At 37.0% G+C, this 22832-nt stretch overlaps 1 protein-coding gene and 1 long non-coding RNA gene across 2 annotated transcripts; both read left to right on the forward strand.

Moving 5' to 3' along the window:
* The first annotated feature begins 11528 nt into the window (after nucleotides 1-11528).
* Nucleotides 11529-12709, forward strand: LOC134208106 (uncharacterized). The gene is made up of 3 exons (XR_009978501.1): nucleotides 11529-11828; nucleotides 11916-11974; nucleotides 12038-12709. It is a non-coding gene; the product is annotated as an uncharacterized LOC134208106 (long non-coding RNA).
* A 3527-nt stretch (nucleotides 12710-16236) lies between these two features.
* LOC134205466 (proteasome activator complex subunit 3) lies at nucleotides 16237-18176 on the forward strand. The gene is made up of 4 exons (XM_062680727.1): nucleotides 16237-16466; nucleotides 16946-17083; nucleotides 17157-17600; nucleotides 17663-18176. The coding sequence occupies exons 1-4, from the start codon at nucleotides 16437-16439 to the stop codon at nucleotides 17804-17806; spliced, it is 756 nt and encodes a 251-aa protein (XP_062536711.1). The 5' UTR covers nucleotides 16237-16436; the 3' UTR covers nucleotides 17807-18176.
* Nucleotides 18177-22832: the final 4656 nt, after the last annotated feature.

A 22832-nucleotide genomic window follows, 5' to 3' on the forward strand; every position in this document is an offset into this window, starting at 1 on the left:
TCTTAAACATTCATTCACTCACATTATCACACATTCACATATTCGCTTACTCTTTTTTCTCATCTACTAACAGACTGATTTCCTTGCTCATTCATTTATATAACCTCTAACTTTTTCATTTTTTCACTCAATCAAATTCTCACTCATTCACTCAGTCACTAACTCACACACATATTTGCTCGTTATTTCACTAACTAACTTTCTTATCCACTAATATACTTTTACATTTGCTTACTTTGTCACTGATTCACTTATTCACCCACAATCTCGCATACTTAGTCACTTACTCATTCACTTTCTCACCTATTGGTTAACTCGTTCGTCCGTTATATCTTTCATTCTTACTCTATTAATCATGTATTTGTTCTGTCACTGCTTCAAATGCTTACTTTCTCACTAATTTATTAACTAGTCGTTTTAGTAACTCACTCAATAATCTTCCATTCACTCGTTCGCTTACTCACTCACTCACTCACTATCTCAGTCACTTATTTACTCACTCATTGTATTTGCTTATTCATTCACTTACTCATTTAGTTACTTACTTACTTACTCACAAACGCACGTGGGAAATCTGCACCCTTATCAACTAGCATTTTGATCGGATTCTACATACTGTCATATATTTATTACTAGCAGACCCGACGAACTTTGTTTCGCCTAAAATTGATTTATTATCTGATTAATTTTTGAATTGTGAAGAAATTGGTGTTTCATTTGTATGGGAGCCCTCCTTTCCAAAAGGGGAGGGGTCTCGAACCATCTTAAGAACCTTCCCCGACCCCAAAAACCTCTGCATACAAATTTTAACACTGATCGGCTCAGTAGTTTCCGAGTCTATATGATACAGATAGACAGAAATTCATTTTTATGTATATAGAAGAAGAAGAAGAAGAAGATACGGGCTGCACTAGGGTCGCTTCTTACGAAATTTGTTTTTGGTTGTTTTTGGCCCTTGTCACATAGTCCGTCCGGGGACTAAGCATTCGGATTGATACTTCTGATACTTCTTTTGTACCCGACTTTAAGCTATTCCTATAAAGTTAGCAGTGCCTGAGCATCAGGTTGCTAAAGGGAGATTTCAGTGTACCTCGAAGTGTATTGAAACGCATAGCCTTGGAGTCAGAACAAGACTGTTCTGGTACTGGAACCGCAGTTCCTTATATTTGGGTTTTCAAATCGATTATTACAATGTAAGTACATATGTCTAAAAGAGATAGATAGATATACGCCTGGGGCGGCGGTGACAATATTTTGGCAATAACTTTTTTGGTAGAACATGAGCCTTAGCGCGTCGTCCAAACGGACGACCACCAGCGAGTAAACTAATAAAACCATAAAACGTAACGATTATCGCTTTAAAAAAAATACAAAAAATCGGGGAAAAATTAGGTGCAATTGAAAAAGTCGTGGAATTAGAGGTGACCGAAAAAATGATGTTTTTTCTTAAAACTAGTTTTATATCACAATTTAATAAAAAAAACAAAGTGATTTGAGTGGTTTCAGCAAATAAAATAATTTATTCCGGCTAGAATGGCAAAATACCCCTACACTCACAAAAAAACTCCGCATTATATTCATGAGTTTACACATGGATTTTTGCAATGGGGGTAGCGAAATGGATTCCATAGTTTCGACCAGGCTATTGACATCCTATTGTTTAGCCCATCGCCAGATCGTAGCCAGGATGTCCCGGGCTATAATATTTTTTCATACTGCGTTTCATTGATGACAGCGGGCTATGTCTATTGATGATGATTACACCACGCTTGTCACCGGCTCGGTTTCGACACATATATTCCTAGGCTGACCATACGTACCGTATTTAACGGGACAGTCCCGTTTTTTAGACCTTCTGGTCCGCTGTCCCGTCGTAATCTAAAAAATCCTCAATTTGTCCCGTTTTTCAATGATTCTTCCGAAGAGCTCCAAAATATTATTCAAACAAATTCAATAGGAATCTAAAATCAAATATATAGAAAGTGTTTTTCGTGTGTCTTTATTAGAGAGATTTGTAGCCCCCTTGGCTGGCTCATCTCTCAACAAAGAAGGAGGACGAAACCCATAAAAAATGAAATCAGATGTTATGTTAAAAGTGCTGCTTTTTAAAGAATGCTATCCATACCTTTTTGAATTTTACATTGATCGACTTTTCTTAAGGTTTTTAACAGTTAATGACAAAAAGTGCTTCTCCGGGAATTTTTTTCATACAGTTCTATTTAAATCATTATTTTCGGCTTATTCCGAAGGCATTACACTTTGGCCAATTTCATCACTGGATTAAACGAAATAAGTAACTTGGTAGGCAAGTATATCCTGAAAATCAGGTCACGCATCACGGCATGCAGCATCAACGTCAATAAAATTAAGTAAAGGGACAGACATTTTTTTAGATTTAGTTCATTTTCGATTATTCTTTTTGAATCTTCCGAAGTAGGTAATTCAATTTTGTTTTCAATGCTGCTTTATCACATATTTTTCACTCATTTGATTCTTCTCGAAACATTAAGAATTATTCAAAGTCTTTCTGAATAATTTTGAATATTCGGATATCATTCACTGTAAAAAAAAATTTATAAATCAACTGAACGAAATCGAGTTTAAGGCAGTTTCAGACCGAGGGACAATTTGGTCGGATTAAAGGCTAAATTTAAGGTCCTCACGTATTTCATTTTACACATCAGGAGCTCGTCTGCAAATTTGGCTCCCATGTGTTTGGGCCAGATTTATGTGACTCCTTTAAAAAAAATTAGCTATTCGGCCAGATTTAAAATACAATCCGGCGGAGATCTCCGAAAGTACGAGCTGTAAAAAAAATACAGGCCAGAATTTTTCTACTTTTCGCGATGAAATTGCATGAGTCTGGTTTTTTTTGGAGCACATAGGAACAAAATCAATGGAAAAGATTCCCGAGGCGTGATGCTACTTTTAGCGTCATTAAAATCAATTTCGATCAAAAAGGACTGTGGATCGATTAGATTAGACATTATTCTCATGCACCAACCATATTCATGTGAATAATTAAAATAACATTTTTACAAGAATCTCAACAAGGAAAGAACATTACTAAAATCACTTGTCATAAGACGAGTGTGTACAATCCCATTTAATTCCACAAATGGGATTGTACAAACTCGTCTTATGACAAGTGATTTTAGTAATGTTCTTTCCTTGTTGAGATTCTTGTTATTGAAGATTTTTTTCCACTTGTATTCATAATCATTCTTTGCATGGGTTATCAATAATCCCACCCTATAGACTAACGCCAAATGAACTCCCCCAAAAAATTATGACTTTTGAGCGCGTCGCATAATGAACGAAAAATGAACTTTTGAACTCGCTCAAATGTCAAAATCCATCGGGTGAGTGAATTTCATGAACTCCTGCAGGTCTATCGCTCTTTTCGCATTTGTTTTTGAAGTTTTTACTAGAAACTATTTTTTTTAAATTTCTTTATTATAGTGATTTTTTCGAAGGAATGAGAAGTTCATCACTTAACTATTTTTTAACCTTCTAATGCCCAAAACCGGCCTTAGTCAGTGTACTTTGACTATTGTTTGTTAATTTCAATTGTTTAGAATTGGAATAGCTTTCGATTTTGGTCAATAATAAAATCCATAATGCATGTTTAAGAGTAGATTAAAATAAAATTTCAAAATTCCACTTTTTTTTTAAATATTCAAAAATGTGTAATTATCTGTTCCTTCGTGTTTTTGTCCGCATCCCTTTGTAGAGTGAAATATTTGTAATTTAGTATTTTCCACAACTAACTAACTTAAGGTAATGGTGGTGAATGATTCACACTTTTCTAATTTTTTACACGGAAAATGAAAATTAAGCCCATAAATTTTGATATTTCTACAGCTCTTGAATTTTATCACAAGGTTTTTTGATGTGTCCCTTTTTGCAAGCACGTTTGTCCCGTTTTTTCACCGAAATGATCTGGTCAGCCTATATATTCCATGCGCCCACATGCATTGCATGAGTGTTCAAGTGTTCACACATACTCTCCATGTGGGTCATAGTATCCATGTGTGAATTTGTATGCAATTCAGTATGTGCCAACACATGATATGCATATTTCAAAATACATGGATTTTTGCCATAAAGTATGAGTCGATTTTCCTGAGTGTATGTGCGGCGGTGTGCCGGGCACGTAGAAAGAATGTCGGAAAGAATCCGGTGAAAATGTTTCTCGACAACGATCCGATGGAAACAAGACGACTCAGGTGCACAGCAAGCATGGTGGATGGACATTGGACACCCTCGTTTATTTTTGATCTTTCCTTCGGAAGTGTATATAATTTCGCTTTGTATGCGTTACGTGAGCGTGTTACGTATTAATATATCAATAAATCTCTTGAATTATGAAATAAAATGTATGGTATTTGGAACAAATTCACTTTAACATTGAACATTTAATTAAAACAAATGATATAATGTGGAAATATGCTTATATCTTCTGATTTGTTTCAAAAAAACAATTGATTTTAATTAAGGAACAGTCATCCATAAGGCGAAATACATATTATTATTGAACGCTACAGGTTTACCTCGATTATATGGACCCTCGATTATATGGACCCTCGATTATATGGACTTCGATTATATGGACTTTTTACCTCGATTATATGGACATTTTTTTTTCGCTCAATTTTTTTTTGTGTTTTGGGGTTTTAAAAAGTTGTTGAATATTGTAAGTCATATTTTACATTGATTCTATATTTATTATGGTACATTGGGGCAAATAAAGGCCCGTAAGGCATGTTGTGATGTTATATATGGAGATGCACTTTGAGTCATATGTTCGATTGACTTGATTGATTTACCATTTTCGCGTTGGAAAATTTCATTGTATATATTTATAAATATACAATTCTTTAATAGGTGGTGAAAAATAATGCGTATTTTTGGTGATCTCTGCCATACGAAAACGTGAAGTGAATTGTCAGGCTGACAGATGAGATTGTCATATTTAGCTGTTAGATCTTTGCTTCCAACCTTTTTCTGCTTTTGGTGCATGGAATTAAGTATAGAAGGACGGATGATGCATTAACATTTAGCAAACCGGACCCACTGAGACTGATTTTTTAGGTATATCCACGAAACTGAGTTTATTTCAATATGTGATACATAAAGTTCCAAATGGTTTTCAAACCTGGCATTATTTCTTCTGGACGAACTTGATAATTATTTGAATGTAAAAAACTGAAAACTCTTCGAGCTGTCTTTATGTTTAAATAATAGAGGTAATAAACTATAGAGGAAGATTGTCGCTGTCGTCACTGGCGAAACATCTTTTGCTGGCGAGGATAGGGCACTAAATGTCAATGAAGGAAAAATCAGAACGTTTTGACAGATAGGTACCCAACATGTTTAGGAACGATAACAAAGGGAACCGCAGCGACAATCGTCCTCTATAGTTTATTACCTCTATTGTTTAAATAAATGTTGTCGAATATCCTGGTATTCACATTTGTTCAGTACAAGGTTTAAGGATTATACTGACGCTCAACGGTAGGAAAAGAAATTGAATATCTTTAGAATGTTCTTGTTAGCAGTTCTTAAATCAATTGCTGCTAAACCGTTCAGCAAAGCGTGATCCTGAACCGCTCATGCAAACTCGTTCATGCTGTGTAATGTGAGCGATGTGTTTTTCGTTAGTGTTGTACAAAATACAATAGCGCGCGGTGGTGAAATTTTGAATGCAATCTCAAGTTTTGTCCGGGATTTTTATGAGTGCCCGCCACTGTGCGTCGTTTTGAATTTTAAAACACGTTGCAAAATACAGCCCTGCTTTAATATACGAACATAGTCCAAAATAGCCATAACAATTTATCCTTTAATATTCCACTTAGCAGGTATAGGTGCACTGTGCAATTGACCTTTCCCATCAACAATTTTTATCCGTTCAATCGATTCTTCAATTTTTTGAGGACAACTTTCCCAAAGAACCCACACTTTTTGACGCCATACTTTTTGACGAATAGTGCTGGTTTCCAAGCTTGACCTAACATTCGCCCGATTTTGAATTAAAATTAAAAGGCCAATTCCAATTCTTCAAACGTGCGGCACTTCTCCGATTTTTTTTTATTCTAAAGTATGAATTCTGTGAAAAAGTTGAATTTATTATTATTATTGTCTTTATTTTAGAGGCTTTCAGCCCTAGGCTGGCTCACCTCTAAGTTGAATTTAAATAAGTCAAAGAATTGACTGAGACAATAAAACAAGACACATTTTTTGGCGGGAAATGACGGGAAACGGGAAAAATTGGTTCTTGTAAAAATGACACAGAAACGTGGATAGAGCCTCTTATTTACATTGATTTAAATTCTTTTTAAGAATATCAATCAAACGCAACTTGTTGCAAGGAGATCTTTTAAAGATAAGTGCCAGAAAAGTGAGACTGTTTCTACGCGATTTTTGCATAAACAAATGCATTTTTTCCATATCTTCTGAGCCCATAGTCCAATCCGGCCAATTTTCATAAGGAGACAATAGGACAAAACTTTACATCGGTTTCAATTTGCTGCGTTCAAATCAAAAGAGGACAAGTGTCAGTCCTTCTATATAAAGCCAGTTTTTGAATCTAACATATACCTTACTCGAACTCGACCACTCAGTGTTTGCTTTGTTGCTGAAACAGGAAGGCACTGTAGTTAGAATTCGTGAATAAATATATTATTGTGCTCACATTGAGCTGGGCGAAGTCTTCATTACTAATGTAATCTTAGAAACAAGTGGCTGGAAAAAAGGTTACGTTTTTATAGAAAATCATAATCTACTGAGTTATCATAAAATGAGCCCAAACATGCGGATTAGACTGTAAGGCAATATATGGATATTTTCTATCAACTTTTAAGACTTATTTCATCGTGTACCACAAATTTCGAGAAAAAAAAATTTGCTTCGATTATATGGAAAATTCGATTATATGGACTTTTTTGCATCGAAAAAGTCCATATAATCGAGGTATACCTGTATTGAGTTTCGTTCAGATCAGTGACTGATTTAGTTAGTTCTGGATTAATTAATATCTAGGTCTCTGGATATTACGCGCATATGTAGTTACTAACCATGTTTCAATAGCTATTTAATCCGACGAGCACCTGATAGATAGACAGCAAGACGTATAAAGCAGGCGATTCATTGTCTCGACTTCCATGGGCATAAAAGTATAATCGTGCAAGCTACATGATATACGGATGCAAAAATGGTAACCTGGCTTAGAAACCTCGCAGTTAATAACTGTGGAGTGTGGAAGTGCTTAATCAGTGTGTGGGGATGTAATGCCAATAAGAAGAAGAAGAAGAAGTACATTGCGTATTGATTCATTTCGTTGTCACCCAATCCATGAAATCCGCCTTTCGGTAGGTAATTAATTTTTCACTTTATACGTTTAATCGCCGTGGGAAATTGAGTACTTTTATCTCGTTTTAAATACTGGAATCTGACATATTTCATATTTCTGAATAATTCATTACGGTTAAGGAAGGGTCAAAATTCCACTGTAGGTGGATTAATCTGGGTTTCATAAAATGGTAAAATTAAGATAAGAATAATGAAGCATTTAATGGAAGCTATTCCTGCTGCACTCAGAAATAGAATAAAACTAAAATAGAATTTCAATAAAACTTTTTTAGTATTTTTAAATGTTATTCTATGTATAGTTTAAAAAGTATACTATAAGAGATAATAATTTATACTATAAAGGAATAGCTTGAACTTATTTAGCTATTGTATACTTTAAGTTGAAAAAACATGGCGCCTGTCTCCTCGAAGCCATTCTATCTGTTTGATCATAAATAGAAGTAAAAACTGCAGAAAAAATGTGAGTATTATTCTTAAAAAATCAGACGCTGTCGCAAACGGCACATGAAACGTTGGTCCACACAAAGCTGCCTTGTTTGATAATTTCGGAAGCTGCCAGCTACAACGCAGGATTATTCTATCAAGAAAAAATCGACAGTTAGCAGGTTTGCTCAAGTTGTGTCGACATGCAAATTTTGTGGTGGTAAGTTAACATCAATTTTTGGAGGTTCAATCCATGGTTTAACCCAATTAATGATTGTTTCAGATTGTCGATTTCAATGCGGAAGTTAATAGCCCCAATAAAATGACCTACTCTTTATGTCTTTTGCTGATCCTCGGTGAAACAGCTCCGAATCAAGACCAGCCGCACACATCCACTCAAAGTTCAGCGAATCCATTTGACCCCGGCTCCGTGCTTCTACATCCCAAAAGCCGGAGGAATATTGCAATTCTCGCGTGATTTTTGAAAACGTCGTAAGTCCAAATGAGAGACTCACACCTCACCCACACCCTGGGAAAAATAGCACGCGGAGAATGTACAGGCACTGATCGACACTTTCAATGCGGGTGCAGATTTTCTGATTTCTTTAATCTGCACGGTTAAACCAAATTTATTAAACATTTATTGGATATGTTAATATAGGTTTCAATAAAAATAATTAAAAATGTACTTATTTTGATTTCAGTTTTATTATTAGGAAAGCAGAATAATAAAAACAAATGAACATAACCTAGAAACCATAATCAAATCGAAAATAAACTAAACAGTTATAAAGCAAAGTTATACTAGAGAACGATTTTTCTAAAGTTATACTATCCTAGTATTGTTAGAACAAATACGAATTTGGGGTCAACCAGGCGAATAGCCATTTAGCATGACTTTTAAACTATTTAGTATAAATTTATTTCTGAGTGTGCGTTCGATAGATGAAATCTAGATTGCTTTGAGAATAGGTCGTATGTGCAAAAGAGAGATTCTCTTTGATCGCGCTCTCTTTCGCTAATATATCGGCTAGTTTTGCGTTTTTTGCTACATTTCCACTTCAGCATGACAGACAAAGCTATCGTCTTTGGTTATCTGCCAAAAAAATCGAAGTAAACTTTTGTATAGTTTTGTAATAATCGAAAGAGAATAGATCCAAAGAGAGACTCTCTTTTGCACATACGACCTATTTTCAAAGCACTCTAGAAATGCGGTTTTTTTTCTTTCAGTTTCTTACAAATCAACCCAAGGTCAAAAATATCTGGGTAAATTTTACCCAGTCCAACCAAAAACTCCGTTTGCCCATTTTTCGTTAAAAGCATGTTGACACAGAAAAAAAATCATGGTAACAATTACTATTTCGTAGACTATACGCCTTGTTTTTGAAACTACTATAAAATTTCAGTTAAATTGAGATTCTCACGTCCGAATGTGTGAGTGGCGATAAAAGGAAAACAAACACTCCTAGATGGTGCAACTCAGCAAAGATTGGGTAAAAATGAGTATGTTTCCATATATTTTTTGACTCTTTTGAAATCATTGTGATGACCCGATCATTTGTGAGGTTATATGAGCAGAAGGAAAACAAACATGTTTTTACAAAAGATATTTTAGTTACTAGATAAAGATTGTCGCTGTCGTCGCTGTCCGGAACATCTTTTGCTGGCGAGGATAGGGGAGCTAAATGTCAAAGAAGGAAAATCCATACGATTTGACAGGTATGTACCACACATGTTTCGGACAGCAGAACAAAGGGAACAGTAGCGACAATCTTTATCTAGTAACTAAAATATCTTTTGTTTTTACACATGACGAATTGCACAATAGTGTGCGAGCGCTGAACGTCACTCATCTCTATTAACCATGGTTTCAGAGAAATTCACCACTGATTCAATTCATGTGACAATATTCCACAGGGACCACAGTAGATTTTTACTGCGCGCATGGTAAAATCAAACGGGTTTGTTATCTGCTAAAAATCGTCGGTGCCTATTCTTAAAATAACCCTCGGAATGGTAGTTTCCACTATAGATAGTAGAATCTATAGATGAGCGAAAGCATGGCTGAGTCGATTTTTTTGCCCGTGCACACGCGCATATGACGTCACAGCCCTTAACGTTTCCATTGAAATCGTGACGTCATGCTCGTTTGGAGACACGTTTGACAGTTCGTTTGGAGACAGAGGATTTATCTTCGCTCATCTATATATTCCACTATCTATAGTTTCCACCGCAACATTTTTTTTCTGTGTACCCAAAAATAAGTAGGCTGCCTTTTTTGCTGGACTGGGTAACTAAGTACCCAAAAATGTGTACAATGAGAATAGCGTGTATAACTCCGACAAAAGAACCGTGGTGCCAGTAAAAAACAAAAACTCGAGTTGCATTATACTACACTGAAAAAAATTCCGTGGTAAAAACTACTATTTTGTAGACTACGCTCTGTTTTTAAAACAATCATAAAATTTCAGTAAATTTTACCATGGTTCCAGAGAAATTCACCACTGTTTCAGTTCATGTGACAACATTCCAAAATGAGCCACAGTTGATTTTTACTGCGCGCATGGTAAAATCAAACGGGTTTGTTATCTGCTGAAAATCGTCGGTGCGTATTCTTAAAATAACCCTCGGAATGGTAGTTTCGACGGCAATATTTTTTTGCGTGTAATGACACACCGGTGGTACAAGTACCATGGTACAAGAATCTTGAAATGAATACCATACCAATGAATTATTGGCAGTGGCTGATTTTCTACTCGCCGCTACCACATCCAGGCGCTATAGTATATGCGTAAAATAGCCAGCAGGAGTTATCCGCCAGAAATTTGTATGGCGAAAGACATCTAATGCGGGTTTTCTCAAAATTAGGAACTTTTCATGAAAAACTATTTGGTACCGGTTATGTAGAAAGGTGTCCGCTACTACGCCTACCAAATATTTTTTCGATGAAGGTGCTTAATTTTGAGAAATCGAACCTTAGATGCCTTTCGCCATACTGATTTCAAAAAGTTAACTCCTAGTGTGCCGCTGTAAGCACGCTCAAAGCAGGCGATTCATTAGGGCCGATTTCTTCATCTCCGCTTAGGCCTTAAACCAGGTTTAAACGTATGGGTAAGCACCGCTTAAGAGTTAAGCGAAGGTGAAGAAATTGGCCCTTATTGTCTTTATTAAAGATAGTCTTGGAATAATTTTCTTGTTCTCTTGTACCATGGTACAAGTACCACAGGTGTGTCCTTAGTATTACCCAAGTAAACCCAAGTATCCGCTCGGAAATTTGTTCTATAGACATGTCTATAAAAATGTCTATAGACATCTCCGCGATATCTCTGAGACAAAAAGTTGATATTTTTCTTCAATGTCTAGAACCTGTCACACCTCAAATCCGCCTCAAATGCAACAACCGTTAACCGAGTTTTAGACGAGCAAACCGTTTGAACCGAAAGAGATTTGACATATCGGAACTTCTAGATAAAGCAGAGATATTTCTTAGACATGAGAACCACAATTCTTCTAGACTTTTGCTAGATATGGTTTAGATATTGGTACCTGTAGAGTAAATAAGCGACATGTAGAATAAAATTGTTGAACTAAATTAAATTGTGTTTTAAATTATTTAATAACGAAAGAAAATTATAATTTGGTTCCTTGGTCACCCTATTGCATGCAGTTCTGCTGAAAACAAAAAAAAAACCCGCATAGTAAAAAACATTGTGGGGTATTGTGCGTACAATAAATCTCATTTAAGATATATTTTCATCGTTTGCTTTGTTGTTCGTGTATAATCGCACTTTATATCACAGAACATGTTTTATTATAAAAATGTTATAAATGGATTACCACATGCTGTTATCATTCAGCATAATGTTCATACACAGTTATGTATAATCCGCTATGAGTTGGTAAACCGGTTGTGTAAGTGTAAACAGAATTCCAACATCTTGTATTTTTTTTACGAAAGTGGCATTATAGCAAGCATATAGAGGCCATGAAAATAAAATTTTATACTGCAGGATGGGTTTCCACAATTGTTCCAAGTAAGTTACTAAAAATAAACGGTAATAAACAGAATATTATCTTTAAAATAACTTTATTGAGTTAAATTATTATCCTGTATTTTGCAGATGTGCCACCTGATCCTGCACCGCAATAGGAAAATCTGAGGAAAAATATTGATACAATGGTAAGTACAAATAATATTTGTTTCTAGATAGTTGTTTTAGATTTTTATTGCTTTTTAACACAGGTTTCTACGTTTTTACGCTGCTGTTTAGTTACTAATGAAGACATTTGGGCGTCCGGGAGAGTCATAGGGACGGAAACCTTCGCAATAGCTCGTAAAACCTTCGCAAGTGTATGGATTTTGCAAGAATGGCTCAGCCTTGTGTTTCTACTTCGGTTTCACCACGCGCTCCTTCAGCTCAGATACATGTCTTCCTCCAATAATCATTCGAGGCATACAACCAACCCAAAGAAACAAACTCCCGGAAAAGGAACTTCAGATCACCGGATATATTCCCGATCGCGTTGATTAAGGTGGACATTACATTTCGATTGGCGTTGAACGCCAATACTCCCGAGGAGAAAAATACACAGAGGAAAAGATGAAGGGATGAACATTGTAGATGAGTCGATGTCCAGTGAAAGGTATATTCAACAAAAGTCTGTCCGCAAAAGAAGCGCAGGATACCGCGAGGGATACCGTACATGGGTGGAACACCTCTGGTTAAACGTGAGCTGGAGCATCGCATCTTGGTGACCAACATTCTGCGTGATCTCTGCCTGGCCAAGTACGTTTGCATCTTCAACGATAAAGAAAACCACTTCGTGGTGCTCATCACGCTTCCTAAAAAGAACCTGCATGACATCGGCATTACGTGTGAATCATGAAAAAATTATATTTATCTAATATTTATTCAAATTTAATCATGTGAGAACATAATGTGTATAAAATTATACTTTTATAGATTAAGTCCTCGCACTCAAACACACGTATTATGAAAGAAAATTTAAAAAATAGCCGAAACGGGTACCAAAAACGCAAGGGGTACCGTTATATGCATATTCGCAATATATTCTAATGATAACTTTGACATAAGGCATATTGTTCGACTCTCTAGAAACGGATTATACTACAACGTTATGGTATACAGTATGAGAGAAAATTTGTTCGAGAAAACGATCGATTTTTTATTGTCACATAACTTAACCGCCCTTTCATCATATTGTAAAATGCCAAATCACCATTTGGCTTACCGTTAAAACAACTTGTGGTAGTGTGGAGATATGGTTTTATGGATGGTACGTGGTGTTGCATAGCTATTGTTTCAAAGGGTTTTAAATAATACAAGAGATAGTAATTGTATAGTCCACGACTATGCGGGAACAACAACAAACAAATTATTTTTCTTCTTGTTTTTGTTTGTTGTTTTTTTTTTTTTTCAGCAGAACTGCATGCAATAGGGTGACCAAGGAACCAAATTATAATTTTCTTTCGTTGTTAAATAATTTAAAACACAATTTAATTTAGTTCAACAATTTTATTCTACATGTCGCTTATTTACTCTACAGTACCTAATAATTCTTCTTCTTTTTTGTTGCTTTTTATGCTTCCTTTTGTACAGTGAAAACATGAAAATATATTAAATATTAATCAGTGAATGTTTCTTTTGTTTTTCATAATAACAATATACAAAGGAAGAAAATGGATTGCTCATTGAACTCAAGGATTCCTGAATTCTAGCCGTTTTCTGCAGGAGTTTTTCGGGAAATCTGCTGGGTTGCCTTTGACAATACTGCGGAGATTTTTCAACTGTGAACACTGTTTTCCTTCTGGAATACTTCGGAGATTTTTTCGGGAATCCTGTGAGGATTCCTTCAAGAGTTATATCGGATATACTGCGATGATTCCTTCGGCAATACTGCTGGGAATCCTGTGATGATTCCATCGAGAATTCTGCGGGGACTACTTGGGGAATTCTGTGACGATTCTTTCCGAAATCCTGTGGAGATTCCTTCGGGAATACTGCGGAGACTGTATCTGGAAAACTGCTGGGATTTTTTCGGGTCTTCTGCGGGAATTTTTTCGGGAGTCCAGCTGGAAATACTGCGGAAATGTTTTTTAACTGTGGGGCAGGGATGCCAGACATACAGATATGTCTGTATTTATACAGACATTTGGTCTTGCATACAGACGTCATACAGATTACAGACATTATACAGACTTTTGATAAAAGTTACAGACTTTTACAGACATTCAGTTTTAAAAAAAAAAACTTTGGGCTGGAAACAGAATCCTGTTGGGCTTTCCAATTAAACTATTTTGGGCTTTCAAACAAAATCGTTATGAGGATTTCGTACGAAATTCTATAAGGTTTCCAAATGGTATCATTTTGGAATTCCAAGCGGAGCCTTTCAGGCTTTTGAACGGCATCCCTTTTGAGTTCCAAACAGAATCCTTTTAGAATTTCAAACGGAAAGATTCTTCGATTCCTTTCGGAAACCTAAAAAGATTGCATTCAGAAATCCAAAATTAATCCATTCTAAAGCCATTCAAAAGCAAAAAAAAACATTGGGTTGCCCAAAAGATATCCGATCGTACGGACTTTCGATCAGAATTATGTGAACTTCCGAACGTAATCCTCTGAGTTCACTTACGGAATCTATTCGATTTTCTGAACGAAATTCTTTTGGGTTTTTGAAAGTAATCACTCTGGGCTTCCCAAAGAAATCCTTTTGGACTTCCATACGGAATTGATGGGATTCTGAACAAAATCATTCTAGAATTAAGAATGGAATACTTTTGGTCTTCCGAACGGAATCTTTTGGACTTTCGATTAGAGCGTTCTGGGCTTCTGAACGGAATATTTTTCTGCTTCTGGGCAAGAAATTCTGATTAGAACACTTATAGATTTCCTAAGCTCTAACAGGATTTGTTTAAGAAGCGCGAAAGGAATCGATTCGAAAACCTAGAAGAGATCTTTCCAAAAGCCGAAAAGAGCTCCGTTCAGAAAACCAAAAAATAACGGTTTTTAAACCGAAAACAAGGCCATTCTCTGAGTTTCAGAGTGAAATTATTTAGGATTCTGGAAGAAATTCTTTTGGGCTTCCTAAACAGAATTCTTTTGGATTTCCGAACGAAACCTTGTTGGGAAAAATTTACGAAATTATTTTGGACTTTACTTTCAAACGGACTCGGGTTTAAAATTTCGAAAGCTATACTTTTGGAATTCCAAGTGGAGCCATTTGGACTTCTGAATATTGTTCTGTATGCATCTTTTCTGTTTCTGTAAAAGGGATATCCTTTTGGGATTCCAAAGCCTTAAAAGATTACGTTCGGAAGCCGAAACGATTTTGTTCAAAAGCGCAAAAAGAGTTCTGTTCGGAAGCCCAAAATAGTTCAAAAGACCAAAGGTTTACAATGTTTGTAAACCCAAAAAATGTACGTTCCGTTCTTTGGGTTTCTAAACGGATTTATTCCTTCTGTGCCTCTCCTTCGAACTGAACTCTTTTGAACTTCCCAACGGATTTTCAGTTAGAAAGTTGCGTATATATTATCAATTTATGCTAATGAACAACATACATATTGATAAGAACATTATTCAGAGCTTTGTAGTGGAATATCTTCACTTAGCAAAAGACAAGAAAGTATTATCCCGTTTAATTCCACCACTTGATTGTAACTTTAGAGTAGTTTAAAAAAAAAGTATTTCGACCTCAACAGCAACCTTACTTGACTTTAGTATATCATACTTGACTCGACTAAGTCCTACACCGACATTTTGATTCTTGAAACTTCGATATTCTACGTTATCAAAAGTGCATGATTTTTAAATAATTTTCTAATTCCTGTACCTTATGAACTCCATACAGACAAATACAGACATTTTGCTGAGATTAATACAGACTTCTAAAAATTGTATCTGGCATCCCTGCTGTGGGGATTCCTTTGACAATCCAGCACAGCGCACTACAGAGATAAAAAAAAAATGGCGACGAGAATAGACCGCGAGGGAAGATCACCGTTATTGCCGTTTCGACTTAGCTCGAACGTGTAAACATTCAAATTCAATTCACTTGAACGAAAAAAAAGTTGAACATGTTATAAGATATTTTAGTTACCGGATAAAGATTGTGGCTGTCGTCGCTGTCCGGAACATCTTTTGCTGGTGAGGATAGGGGAGCTAAATGTCAAAGAAGGAAAATCCATACGATTTGACAGCTTCCGGACAGCAGAACAAAGGGAACCGAAGCGATAATCTTTATCTAGTAACTTAAATATCTTTTGTTGTATCTAATGAATAAAAAAACCAACATGTTTTTTTCAAAATTAAATAAATAATTTTCTTGAAATGTGAAAGTGAAAACATAAAAATGGCATCCGTTTTCTAAAGTCCGACAAATCCGCATTTTGTTGGCGCACCGCTTTCTGGCAACCGCATTGCATCTTTTGACATCCGTCATCGCCAAAATTTGTTTGCTGCTTTTGTTCTGTGCGTGTCCGAGTGAAAGTGATCTTCGGCGCTGGTGATTTTCGGGAAGAATTTGTGGCCAAAAGACGCTAATTTGCTTTCGATTTCCACTTCATCTGTGGCAGTAGTTCCTTTGTTCCTGTTGTAACAAAATACAAAACGTCCTTCATCAAAATGGGAGAAACCGACGATACTGCGAAGAAGGTAAGAATTCATAGTTTTTGCTAACAATGCATTGCATCGAAGAGGATTGTATGGCGGATGGCCGCCGATTGTCTGAAGCTTTGGTAAATGCGTGGTACACAGGATTCAATTTTGAACATTGAATTTCTCATTTATAAAATATGGTTGACAATCCTTGTATGTTCAACCAGGATTGTGATTGGATATACTCGGTTAAAATTTTATTTCAACTGGACATTTGCAACTAAATCGATCCAAGAAATTTAGAACAAAAAAAACTACGCAAAAAGTTAGGTTATCATCTGCTGTGTTTGTGTTTGTAAAGATTCATAAATGCAGCTTGAATGCAACTATTTGCGAATTCGATTATTTGCATTATCAATAAAATAAATAATCCCAACTAGGCTTCTTTTAGACATCACTTAACCTTTTCGAAACATTGAAGCACATGCTTTGTCTACGTGTCGTGACATGTTTGCCTTCTATTGTACCCATTTTAGGTTCAGGAATACAAGGATAATCTGATCAAGAAAGCCGAAGAACTCATCATCAAAGGATTCCCGGAGAAGATTGTGAAACTGAACGATCTGCTCGCCACTCCCGAATTCGCCGAACGGAATTTCACCGACGTGTACCAGGTTTGTAGGCTTTTCATATGATTATCCTCACTTGAGTAAAGCTCATTTTGTAAACCATAACGCTTACTTTTAGGACCTCAACATTCCAGTGCCGGATCCGATTGACCTGAACAATGCCGAATCTGAAAAAGCCGATTCCGACGAGCCTGGTGCCAAGCGAGCCCGCATTGACTTGTCCTCGGTCAGCGGCACCAAGGTGATGGCCCTCCCTAACGGTCGTGTTGAATGCAACACCCCAATCTGTGACCTGATCAAGGTGGTCAAGCCGGTCATCCGAGCTCTGGTGGAAGATTCAAACCTCCTTAAGATGTGGATCTCGTTCATGATTCCTAAGATCGAGGACGGAAACAACTTCGGTGTATCGATCCAGGAGGATACACTTGCCGAGATCCAGTCCGTTGAAACGGAAGCAGCCGCATTCTTCGATCAAATTTCCAGATACTTCGTGTCGCGAGCGAAGGTCGTATCCAAGGTGGCAAAGTATCCGCACATCGATGACTATCGCCGTGCAGTACAGGTACTGTTTCGCGTATCCATCCCTTTCCATAATTGTAACGCAAAATTATTCTCTTCCGACAGGAACTTGACGAAAAAGAATTCCTCAGTTTATGGCTCGTTTTGAGTGAAGTGAGGAATCGCTACTGCTCGCTCCACGACATCGTCATAAAGAACATGGAGAAGTTGAAAAAGCCACGATCGTCCAACGCGGAAAGTTTGTATTAAGCGGAAAGTAGACCATGCTGCGGCAGTAAATTACCAGAACCAAGAAGTCAAGTCACAATCAGAAAAACCCGCTGCTTTCTTCAGTACCCATTTGCACCCTCAATTGACGGCGCAGACTTGTAAAAGTGTTGACTTCTCAATGATCCACACATTTAACGAATTCTGGGAAAATATCTTAAACTTGCTATATTCTGTGAAGAAGACAGTCACGCTACTTACGATATGTCTTGTAAAGACTAAACCTTCAGGAAGTAAAAGTTCTTTTTAGTATTTGGTTTTATCCGTGATTAAAACTGATTCCCACAATGAAAAGATCTATGGTATCTGATATACATTTTTATGGAGGTATTACCCCAGAACACTGAGAGAATGTTCGTTTGTTGCTCGTAGACAATATCACTTGCTTTAAGTGGCACGGGATGCATGGGAAATACATTTGGTTGAGGTTCTGCCAAACCGCACCAAGCGGCTTTTTAGTTTATTTTAGTTTAGTTTATTGAGAATAATCACGTGAACCTTTTACATCAAATGCTTAGGTGAGGTCAAGGAAGCAACCATGTTGAACTATGGAAATTTAAACTTAAATAAATATAGCTTTTTAACTGACTTGTGATATTTTGTTCGTAAAAGGAACACGAAAATCATTTAAGGGGTCGTATACTTATTACGTAAGCAAATTTTCTTGGTTTTGGCGGAAACTACGTTTAAGAGGAATACTCAGTAAAACGGAAATTTCCAAATTCAAGACCGTCACGAAATTAAGATAGATTTCAAACGCTAATAGCGTATTTATATTTCGATGGATTTTCGAGATTTGCTTATCAATCGACTGGAAACTCTCCAGCAATTTGCCATTTTCATTGAAACTATTGATTATCAACGTTAAACTTTTAAAACTGTTATTTCTTTCCAAAACCGGTGAAAAACTCAGAAATAATCAATCCTGTTCATACATCCCCAACACGGACATCAGATTGCAGTGTGATACGGGCCTTTTGTCCCACTGCTTCGTTTTCCCTGTATATAAAAAGCCCCGTGTTTCGCGTGCGCGCGTCATTTTCATTCTGGATGTCACGGAAAACGGACCAGGGCGGACCATCGATAACGCCTGTGGTTTGGTCAGTGGTGGTAAAAACTCAAAACTCATGGACGATTCAAATCAAGCGTGGATTGAAACGCACCCAACTCAGGACCCAGAAACTCATGGATGAGTTGAATCATCTATTTTAATCATTGTATGTTTTCTTTTGTTCTCCTTTGTTAAAAACAGTGAATTTGCGTTTCGTGCCTAAAATATTAGACACTCTTTCACTGCCCATGATCGCATATTTGTAACATTTTCATTTTGGTTGATTTTGTAAATCGTTTATCAATCCTCCCCACAATCTCAATCATTTCCAGCTTACCACAGATAAGCAAGATAGTAAAGCCTATTTTACTGTTATGGGATTAGATGCAGTAAATTGAGCTTTCTGAACGATTCACAGGCTTTTTACAAAATGAATAAAATTGCGAGTGTTACAAATATGCGATCATGGGCTGTTCATGTATAAGCATTAAATTGCCCTCAAATTAATTTCGAATGCGTTTTAAACCAAAATGATGTTTTGGCAAATGAGTGGAATGATGCGTTTTTGCGTTAAAAATTCAAGCGTGATCAAGCCAATCGTTAGTACTTCAGACAAGAAAATTTAATCTGAGCGCTGTTGATGTTGATGACGACGACCGCACGACCCACACCATCAGTGAGAATCATATTTCTGGTAAGAGTTGCCGATGCCGATGGTGGTATCACGATCTGCTTTTCACGACATCTCGAACGAAATGGCTCACGCGCCGGTAGAGCTGCTTTCTTGTAACCAATCAAGTTTAACCTGTATCCACGCCCCTTTGGTGAGCGTTACGGTTACACAATATTTGCACTCATACCGGACAACAAAGAGGCGGGACTAATGGGCCATCTTTATTGATTATAAGAAAACTGCTTTCCCCCGCGCGCGTGGCGTTCCATTTGAAATGTCGCGGAGAGCGGTCCCAGCATCGGTGGAGTTGCTGAGCTAATTTTATTCCAGCACGTGGCGGATTGGAAGATTGTTTTCCTTCGGTAGCTGTAAAGTAAAACTTAATTTGTTGGTGATGGCAGATTGTTTTCCTTCGGTTGAAGAATCACGAGCAAGACAAAGGGAACCACAGCGACAATCTTTTATGTTGTAATTTGGATTTTTCTCAAAATTGAGCCCACAAAATTTTAAAATAAAAAATGGAACGGAACCCAATTTTAATCATCTTTGATATGCATTGATGAAACTCCGGCGAAAAAATCTTGTTTTTTGCCTTTCTCGTATACTAAGTATACGGTAAAGGCTATATGATCGCTCCAAAAACAAACTTTTTATAGAAGGCCCGGAGACCCATAGTGTTATATACCAATCGACTCAGTTCGACGAATCGAGGTGATGTCTGTGTGTGTGTGTGTGTGTGTGTGTGTATGTGTGTGTGTGTGTGTGTGTGTGCGCAAAACTACTCAACAAAATGTCACTCATTTTTCGGGCACTTATCCTCAACCGATTTGCTCGCAACAAGTTGCATTCGACGCAGAATCCTGTCCCATTGTTTCCTATTTGAAATTGGCCAGATCGAACTATGGGATCGAAAGTTATGGCCAAAATACAAAATCATACGAAAAAATCGCGTAAAAAATGTCACTCATTTTCCGGACACTTATCCTCAACCGATTTGCTTGCAACAAGTTGCATTCGACGCAGAATCTTGTCCCATTGTTTCCTATTTGAAATAGGCCAGATCGGACTATGGGGTCGAAAGTTACGGCCAAAATACAAAATCATACGAAAAAATCGCGTAAAAAATGTCACTCATTTTTCGGGCACTTATCCTCAACCGATTTGCTCGCAACAAGTTGCATTCGACACAGAATCCTGTCCCATTGTTTCCTATTTGAAATTGGCCAGATCGGACTATGGGATCAAAAGTTATGGCCAAAACACAAAATCATACGAAAAAATCGTGTAAAAAATGTCACTCATTTTTCGGGCACTTATCCTCAACCGATTTGCTAGCAACAAGTTGCATTCGACGCAGAATCCTGTCCCATTGTTTCCTATTTGAAATTGGCCAGATCGGACTATGGGATCAAAAGTTAAGGCCAAAATACAAATTCATACAAAAAAATCGCGTAAAAAATGTCACTCATTTTTCGGGCACTTATCCTCAACCGATTTGCTCGCAACAAGTTGCATTCGACGCAGAATCCTGTCCCATTGATTCCTATTTGAAATTGGCCAGATCGGACTATGGGATCGAAAGTTATGGCCAAAATACAAAATCATACGAAAAAATCGTGTAAAAAATGTCACTCATTTTTCAAGCACTTATCCTCAACCGATTTGCTCGCAACAAGTTGCATTCGACGCAGAATCCTGTCCCATAGTTTCCTATTTGAAATTGGCCAGATCGGACTATGGGATCAAAAGTTATGGCCAAAACACAAAATTATACGAAAAAATCGTGTAAAAAATGTCACTCATTTTTCGGGCATTTATCCTCAACCGATTTGCTCGCAACAAGTTGCATTCGACGCAGAATCCTGTCCCATAGTTTCCTATTTGAAATTGGCCAGATCGGACTATGGGATCGAGAGTTATGGCCAAAATACAAATTCATACAAAAATATTGCGTAAGAAATGTCACTCATTTTTCAGGCACTTATTCTCAACCGATTTGCTCGCAACAAATTGCATTCGACGCAAAATCCTTTCCCATTGTTTCCTATTGAAAATTGGACAGGTCGGACTATGGGATCTGAAGTTATGACCAAAATACCTTTTTCATAAAAATCACAAAAAATGTCACCTATTTTTCGGCCACCTAACCTTAATCGATTCACACGCAACAAGTTGCATTCGACGCAGAATCCTGTCCCATTGTTTCCTATTGAAAATTGGCTAGATCGGACTATGGCAGTGGTGCTCAGCACTTTGGGCGTTTTTTTCCTTAATTTACTTCTCGCACCATAAAAATGAGCTTAACCCATACAAATTAGCACTTGGTCGAAAGCTTTCAAATATATCTATCTGCTGAGGGTAATAAAACGGATGTTGGTGTTAAATTCACTCCGTACGAAACGATCAAAGCAAAACAAAAGTGCGGACCGCGGGCCGCAGGGTAATTTTACTTTGATCAAGTCGTACGGAATGATTTTACCACCAATATTCGTTTTAATACCCTCTGCTGATAGATATATTTGAAAGCTGTCCAAGTACTAACTTGTAAGATGAAAGCTCATTTTATTGTGTGATAAGCAAATTAAGGCAAAACACACAAAATGCTGAGCACCACTGAACTATGGGATCGGAAGTTATGGCCGAAACACCATTTTAGCCTTTTATACGAAAAGGCTGTATGTTCGCTCCAAAAACCAAACTTTTACAGAAGGCCTGGAGACCCATAGTGTTATATACCAATCGATTCAGCTCGACGAACTGAGATGATGTCTCTGTCTCTCCCACTTCAGACGGGAGTTTGGCAGAAAGACGGTCATGAGATTTATCTTCTTATATATAAAAATGAAATGGTCTGTGTTCGTATCCGCATAACTCGAAAACGGCTGGATGGATTTTTTTCATTTCTTCAGCAGAAATATTCGTTATAGTTTCCGACGGGTTTATATGATATTTCCTCAGTCTAAAATCATTAGTAAAGTTGAGTAAATCATGAAATACTAAAACAAAGATTGGTATGGGAATCTCGCATAGGCAGTTCTCAACTTTCATTTTCGCCTACTATGCAGGACAACGTCTGCCGGGTCAACTAGTATCATAACAAATATTGCCCTCCGCTCGCGTGATGGGAATGACATTTTCGTTTTCTTTTTGTGTAGTCGGAGCTTCAGTTCAACAAACATCCAAAAGTGATATCCTTAAAATATATGACTGGGTGAAATAAAAAAGATTGGAAAAGGAAACAAAAATGTCGAAATTCTTATTAGCATATTGTAGATCAAGCTGAA

This window comes from Armigeres subalbatus, chromosome 1 (genome assembly GCF_024139115.2).
Source record: "Armigeres subalbatus isolate Guangzhou_Male chromosome 1, GZ_Asu_2, whole genome shotgun sequence".
In the NCBI taxonomy this organism is placed as follows: domain Eukaryota; kingdom Metazoa; phylum Arthropoda; class Insecta; order Diptera; family Culicidae; genus Armigeres; species Armigeres subalbatus.

What these genes read in the sequence shown, in the direction of transcription:
- LOC134205466 (XM_062680727.1), top strand. Translation starts at nt 16,437, where the DNA reads ATGGGAGAAACCGACGATACTGCGAAGAAG. An exon ending in CCGACGATACTGCGAAGAAG is followed by an intron (nt 16,467 to 16,945) that starts GTAAGAATTCAT and finishes TACCCATTTTAG; the next exon opens with GTTCAGGAATACAAGGATAA. An exon ending in ACTATCGCCGTGCAGTACAG is followed by an intron (nt 17,601 to 17,662) that starts GTACTGTTTCGC and finishes CTCTTCCGACAG; the next exon opens with GAACTTGACGAAAAAGAATT.